Here is a 7,286-nt window from a genome sequence, read left to right on the forward strand (position 1 = left end):
CCAACCGCAACCCAGCCGCCCTCCTCTGCTCCTCTGCCCCGCAGTGCTGGCCGCCGAGGTGGTGAAGTTCTACTTCCCCAAGCTGGTGGACATGCACAGCTACGTGCCCGCGAATTCCACGCAGCAGAAGCTCTCCAACTGGAGCCACCTCAACAGGTACCGGCGGGAGCAGCGCGGCTCCGGCGGGGATGTCAGCAAGACCCCCCCCCCACCCAGGACCCCCTCATCACTGGCCCCCTCCCCGGGGACGCTGCCTCCCCTCTGCCTGCCGGCGCTGGGCTCAGCTGCCCCCCGAAGCCTCGGCTGAGCACTGGGCTGGTTGGGTCGTGTGTGACCGCCGTAGGGGCAGAGGCTTGACGTCCGCCCGGGGTGATGGCCTGGCTGCTTTGCAGGAAAGTACTGAGCAAGCTGAACTTCTGCATCCCGGACGACATGATCCGGAAGATCGTCCAGTGCAGGCCCGGCCTGGTGGAGCAGGTGCTGATCGTGCTGCGGCAGAAGATAGAGGAGAAGCAGAGGCAGAACAAGGTGGTGTCTGGCTCGGACCAGGTCAGAGGGGGCTGGGGGCAGAGAGGCACCAGGTGCGCCACACCCGTGCGTCGGTGCCAAGTGCTGTGGGCCCGAGGGAGACCGTGGCACGTAGCTCCCCGGGCAGATCTGCAAACGTGGAAGAAATGAAAGGCCTGTGTGATCACCGCAGAGCCGGGAGTCCTGAGCTGTGCTCCAGGCCCCAGGGCCGCTGTGGCCTGTTTGCTTGTGGCAGCCGCTTCCCCTCTGCGCACCTCCGTCTCCCCACCGTGAGGAGCCCGCTGAGATCTCCCGGCTCCATGTCGGAGCGTAGCGAGCGTGGAGATGCTCGGCTGGGAGCTGAGCCAGGGATGCCGCTCTGCCGGTAACCAGCCCACCCGGGCAGCCTGGAGGAGCCGCTGTGAGGCAGGGAGGAGAGGGGGCCGCCGTCTCTGTCGTGGTGGGACGCCTTCCTGTCCCGCTGCTAGTCCCCTGGGCCTCCTTGCTGGGCTCCCCGTGTGTGCGACACCCCTAAACAGGAGCAGGGGGACGGTCCRGGATCGGGCGAGGCTGGGCAGGGTGCGCTGAGCCAGCAGCTCCAGGGGAGGGCTGCCAACAGCAGCTGGTTCCTCTCTGCTTCAAGCGAACCCTGAGCAGCTCGCGGCTCTTCTGCTCCTTGCGGTCTGAGGGAGAGAGATACCAAATGTTGGGGTTTTGGGGCAGGCCGGGCCGGGCCTCTGCCCCGCCAGGTGGGATTTGCTGCGGGAGGGACTGGCAGGCTGCGGCCCGTGAGACGGCAGCAATTCCGATTCCGACGGGCCCATCCCAGCCCTGCCTCCAGGCAGTAACACCGGCTGCTCTTCTGCCTCTTCTCCGCGCAGGAGCTGGGCGCGCGGGCAGCGCTGGAACACATCAGCTACCTGGAGACAGGTAGGGCCGGTGCCCGGCGCGTCGGGAAGGAGGGTCCCGCCTTGGCTCCATAGCCCAGGCCATAACCTTTCCGGCCTCCGGGCCCCGGGGAGGGGTCTCAGCTGGCCCTGCCTCATGCTGGGGTGCCCAAATAACGAGCGGGGCCCAGCCCAGCCCCGGGGGGACTCTGTCAGAAGAGGTTGTCCGCAGGGGCTGGGGTCCAGGGCTGTCTGCGCAGGACCCGTGCTGATCGCTGTGTTGTACAGGCTACCCCTCGAAGGTGACGAGCCACRCGGGAGGGGACTCTGCCCAGGAGTCTCTGGGGACTGACAGGTAAGGGCTGCTGGCTGGGCTGTGCTGTGCCGGAGGGCACTGCGGGCTCGTGGTGGTGACGTGCCCTTCCCAGGGACTTTCCGGGGATGGAGGGGCTGGGAGTTCCCATGGGGGGATAGACCCCGGTGTTGGGGGCAGCTCTGCGCCGCAGGGATGGCGGTGCGCGAGTCAGGACATGGAGAAGTTAAGCTTGCCCACGACCTGCGCAGTCCGGGAGGCGTTTGCCCCAGGCCCTAGCTGTGCAGGCCGAGAGCAGCGCTGCAGAGGGGTCTTTATCATCCCAGCGCTTCCTTTCTTGTCCCAGGCTGAACAGGAGCCACCACGGCTATGCCCGGGCATCCCCGGAGGACGCCGCCTTCCGCCTGCAGCTGGCAGAGAGGGAGCAGGCCCTGCTCCTGGCGCAGGAGACCATCCAGGTGAGGCGGCCGCACACCGCGGCCCCTGCGTGGCCCCCGCCGCTGCACCTCTGTGCAGCAAAGCGCTGTCCTCATCCCGCCCCCGGGGCCGTGGCAGCACCGAGACGGGGACAGACTCCCGGGTGCCCTCGTGCCTCTCCGCCAGTCACAGAACGGTTGAGGTTGGAAGGGAGCTCTGGAGATCATCTAGTCCCACAATGTCCCGCAACGCACGGTGTGTAACACGGCTTGAACAGGAGCTCGCTCGGTGCCATTGGCCTCCTGGGCCGCTCCGGGCGCTGTTCTCGTGGCACCCGTGGGCACACGCCAGTCTAGAGGTGGCAGTGCCGTTGTGCACGTGGCTGGTATCTTCTTCGGGTGCTCCCCCAGGGCAGCGCTGGGCTCCTGCTGGCCCCAGTGCTGTGCTTTAATGAAAAAAGTCCGCTCAAACCAGGCTAGAAATTCAGGGATTGTCCAGCGTGACCTGGACACCTGGTTTAATCCCTGCAGCCCTGGTCTCCTTGTGTAACAGAAGGTGTTTTGATGACATTTACAGGGTAAAAGCCCTTGCAAACCCTCTGCCCTGCAGATCTCTGCCTCTGGGTGAGCAGCTTTCTCCCTCAGTCCTTCCCCCGGCCGTGCCCTGCATCTCTGTGATAAACACCTACCTCAGTCACATGAATCACTGGTTCCCAAATGTTCCTGATTTTCATCCTTTCTCATCAGTCTTCCAGCCAGGAATACATAAAGGTGATGAGAAACAGGCCTGTAGCACAGCTGCCTAGACACTGTGCAGGCCACTCGCCGGGGCCTCTAGACTGTCCCCGGGCTGCAGACCGAGCTCTGGGCAGCCTTTCGTTGACGCCTGGCAGCGGGTGATTTTTGGAGCAGTGGCTCGTTCCTCAGCGAGCCGGCGAGCCGGCGCTGCAGCCTGGCACTGCCGGGCGGGCTGCAGTGTGCTGCCCTGAACTGCCAGGAGCAGATGGGCATTTCCTGGGAGAGGGGAGCCCCTGGGGGGCACAACTCCCTCTTGGCAAAAGAGAAATGGGAAGTGTGGCAAAAGGCACAGTCTTGGGAATGGCCCGGAAACAGGGCTTTCCTGCTGGAAAATGTCTCCTGAAGCCTGAGGTTTTGGTAAAGAGGAAGGAACCCTCTGGGCCATCTTGGACGGGGGGAACTGTTAGCACTTCTTGATGGGGTTCTGGGACTCCTGGGTCCTGTTTTGGGGGGAGTGTTCACTTGATGCATGTTGTGGGAGCAGGAATTGAGGCCCCAGGCCCAAATCTTGGCACGTCGGTGCCAAGCCCGGCCCAGGAGCTGGCTGTGGTTTTACCACAGCTTGGAGGTGCAGGCGGTGAGTTTGGACTCGTCCGTCTGTCTCCCAAAGCAAGCTGAGGGGGGGCACGTGCGGTCTCTCTGCTCAGATCCTGCAGGTGAAGGTGCGGAGACTGGAGCAGCTGGTGCATCTCAAGAACATCCGGATAGACGACCTCAGCCAGCGCCTCCAGGAGGCCGAGCACAAGCAGAAATGAGCAGTGCCTCGCCTTCCCTGCGGTTCCTCTCCCTGCTCGCTCGGGACCTCTCCAGTGGGTGACAGAGCTTTCCCGTGCCCCCCGTCCCACCTCTCCCATCCGTCGTAGCTCCTCCTGAGCCGCAAGGCCAGGCCGTCGGAGGCATGCGTGCTCAGGCCCCAGGAAAGGCGGCGGCAGAGCGGAGATCCCAGGGTGAGGAGGCACCTCGGGGCACCTCAGGTTCCTGCGGGGCTCTTAGCTCAGTTCTCCCTTTCTTTGCCTCGCCTGTTCGCAATGAAAAAGCCAGGTGGTTGCTCAGAARCCTTCCTCTAAGGAGAGCGGTGGTGCTGGGAGGCCACTGCCGGCGGTCTCGCCTGCCGCAGCCTGGGGGCAGCTTGCAGCTGGCTCGGCGTCTGTTGGTGGTTTGCAGCGTGGGGACGTCTCTTGGCCGCCCGGGCCTGGCAGACGTGAGCTGGCGGAGGCGACGTTTGTGAAACGCTGAGATTTAATCTCTTCCCCGAAGCTGTTGATTTGTGTTTGTAATCTCAGAAAAAATCTGTGCGGCAGCAAACCAGCCTGCTTGCGCGGTCGCTGAACAGCCGCCCAGGAGCTCTGCCCTGCCTCCAGCGCGTCCCCCCACGGTGCCCGCGTGGGCTCCTGGTGCGGCCTGGGGTCCGGCAGCCCCGCCGGGGGGGGGCGGGGGGGTACGCGGCTGTACCGCAGCCGGCTCCTTCCCACTGAGCCGCGCGCGTGTCCTGCCGTCGCTGGGGCTCCTCCGGGGACGCCGCAGCGGCGGGGAGGTGCCTGGGGGTTGCTCGGGGCGTGACGTGGGTGTTTCACCGTGCCGGCGTGGCCTGCTGCGTTTCTCTGATAAAAGAGCTGTTTTTCTCCAACTGGCACGAACCTGGGTGTGCGGCGTGGCCTGGGGCGTGCGTGTCCCTGCTGGAGGGGCCGTGTCCCCCGTTGCCCTGGGCGGTGGGGGGGCCCTGGGCACGGTGCTGCTCTGCAAAGCACATTCCGCCGCGTGACGCAGGGACAGCAGCTCTGTCTCTGGGGCGCTAGAGCCAAGCGAGCAGGGGAGATCCCAGCCTTCKTATATCCGTTGAGCTCCGCCGGGTGGCTGCGAACACCCTTCCCCAACGGAGCGTGGTGTGACGGGCTCCCCGCAGGCGGCTAGGAGCAGGTGTGGGACCCTTTTTGCAGCCTGGGGGGCTCTGAGCGGCCGGAGATGCTCAGGGATTCGTGCGTTGGACTTGCGTGAGCCGCGCGCCGCCCTCGACGTGGGGCAGACGGGGGCTGTGCCGCCCCGCGAGCCGCCTCCTGAGCCGCCTTCGCCTCGTCCGCCGGCAGCTCCCRTCTCCCTGCGGCCGGGCGGTTTCACAGGACACGCTGACCTCCGCGAGGCCGCAGCGGGAACGACCTCCCGGCCTCGCTCCGGGAGCCGAGCCGGGCCGGCGCCGCGGGGCCCTCCTGGGACGYGGCCCTGCCCGTTCGCCGCGTCGCCCGTGCCCCGACCCTGCTCCCCAACGGGCCGYGACTCCTCCCGCACGGGGAGGCTGCCGCTTTTCCCTGCTGCCTCCCAGCCGGGCGGACGTGCTCTTCGGAAGGGACCTGGCAGCGTTTTCCCGCAGAGAYGCGTCCCAGCTCCCATTCCCACCCCTGCCGGCCTGCTCCGTCCCTCCCTGGAGATGCATCTCGGCCGCCTCGGTGGAGAGTGGCCTTCCCTGCCGCTCCGTGAGCATCTCCGTCCCGCCTGCACCRGGGTGCATGGGCTGGCGCGCTTGGATGAGGACAGGGAGAGCCTGCAAGCGCGCGGCCTCCGCGTGCAGCCGGGGCCTCGGGAAGCAACCCCCCCCGATTCGGTGCAGGAACGGGCTCCTTGCACAAGCACAGGGCAGCGCGGCTAATCCAGTTCAATTTAAGTGAAGGRTATGCGTTAACCGCCACATGGGATTGCGTTTTCCTCCGGAGCATCCCAGCTCAGCTGCAGGAGAGCTGGGATGTGGCACTGGGACGCATCGGGGCCCCACAGCCCAGCTCTCTGCTCCGGAGGAAACCGAGCGGAGTGAAGGTGTCCTGGATGCCGGTGCGGTGGGAGCCAGGAGCCCTGGTCCCACAGGCCGGGATCGTGATGGTTTCGCTTCCCGGGAAGCTCAGCCCCCCCTGGGACAGACGCTGGCAGCGGAGCATCGCTCTGCTGAGCCGCTGGAATAAAGGCTGCGCTACCCGTGTTAAGGGCATTTTGATTTCCCCTGGGGATTTTCCTGCCTAACTTCCCTTTCGACCGTGGTTTTCACTTTTCATTTTTTAATAACAAAGCCTGAACAGAGGAGTGCCTGTCACCTGGGATTTTCCAGCCTTTTTTTTTTTTTTTTTTCATTTTTCTGCTTTTGAGATAAAGCCGCCAGGCTCAGGAGGAGGCTCCGACCCACACGAACGTCTTTCACGGGGATTTTCTGCGGCACAAAAGCCGACCGCCGCCTGGTGCAGCTGGGAGATCGAGATGTACCGAGTGGCGAAAAACCACCTGGAAATGAGAAGTTCCCATGGCAACCGYATCGCCAGGGATGTCGAGGGACAGGGTCCATATGGGATGGGATGGGCATCCTCCGGCCCTATCCGTGGGCATTCGGCTCTCCTTTTCCCCGCGGCGCCTGTTGGACATGTCAGTGCTCGGGGGTGAAGCCATGCCCAGTGCACGCCGCAGGCAGCCAAACGTTTTCCACTTCGGGCTGGTCCCGGCACGCCAGCGGGAGGCCCGGAGACCGGTGGTCCCGGCTGGCAGCGCCTCCCGGATCCGCTTGCTCCGTCCCGAGGACCTGGGCTTCCTCTTGCTTGGCTGCAGCCAACGGGAAACCTCTGGCATGAGTTGGATGACAGCGAGTTCGGGAGACGCCGGCTCCCTCGCCTGCTCCTGCCCACTGCGGGGTGCCCGGTGTCCTTCGGAAGCTGGACGCAGGTTCCCGCCTCACGGAAAGCCGCCTCCGCCTCCTCGCAATCTCTCTCCAGCATTAGGGTCCTGGGCCGGCTGCCCGTAGCAAGAGCCCTGCGAGCTCCGCGAGGTTCAGGAAGGACCCGGGCACGTTCCAAACCGGTGCTCGCGAGCCGCCGCAAACCCCTCTGCAGCCGGGCGCCACGAGCAGCCTGCGCTCGGGAGGCTGCCCGCATGGAAAGCCGTACCCCGAGCAGCAAGACGGCGCTGCGGGGAGCCCGGTGCGGAGCCGCAGCCCTCGGTAACGGCGCGCAGGGAGGCTGCGGGACGGGGCAGGGAGCGCCGGTCGCTTCTGCAGGAGCTCGAACGGTGGAGCAGTTTGCAGAGCAAAACCCGGCAGTCGCAGGGGTATGTGCAATGGCAGGAACCGGCCGAGGGGCCCCCAAAAGCCAGCGTGGGGCTGGTGAACAGCCAAAATCGCGCAGCCTTGGAAGAGGTGCCGAGGGAGAGCAAGGAGGTGCTGCAGGGAACCCCGGGCCCTTCGGCTGGCTTGTTGTTGCCGGAGCCCCGCAGGACCCCGGGGAGCGCTTGGCTGYGCTGGCTTCCCTGGGCTGGGTGCTGATGCAGCCTGGGGGGGACGCGGGGCTGGGGGCTGACGGAGCCCCCCGGGGCCCGGCTCGGCCCCGTTTGCCGCCCGGT

General features: G+C 65.8%; 1 protein-coding gene across 1 annotated transcript in view; it reads left to right on the forward strand.

The window, feature by feature from the left end:
* Window positions 1-4,203, forward strand: part of SPEF1 (sperm flagellar 1) — a 5,897-nt gene extending 1,694 nt beyond the window's left edge. The window contains exons 2-7 of the mRNA XM_026070602.1: window positions 16-156; window positions 393-549; window positions 1,389-1,437; window positions 1,683-1,749; window positions 2,054-2,165; window positions 3,569-4,203. Of these exons, the coding sequence (XP_025926387.1) occupies window positions 16-156; window positions 393-549; window positions 1,389-1,437; window positions 1,683-1,749; window positions 2,054-2,165; window positions 3,569-3,676 (634 nt within the window). The 3' untranslated portion in view covers window positions 3,677-4,203. The remainder of the gene's footprint in view (window positions 1-15; window positions 157-392; window positions 550-1,388; window positions 1,438-1,682; window positions 1,750-2,053; window positions 2,166-3,568) is intronic.
* Window positions 4,204-7,286: the final 3,083 nt, after the last annotated feature.

The sequence above is a fragment of the Apteryx rowi genome, unplaced genomic scaffold (genome assembly GCF_003343035.1).
Source record: "Apteryx rowi isolate R43461 unplaced genomic scaffold, aptRow1 scaffold_315, whole genome shotgun sequence".
NCBI lineage: Eukaryota > Metazoa > Chordata > Aves > Apterygiformes > Apterygidae > Apteryx > Apteryx rowi.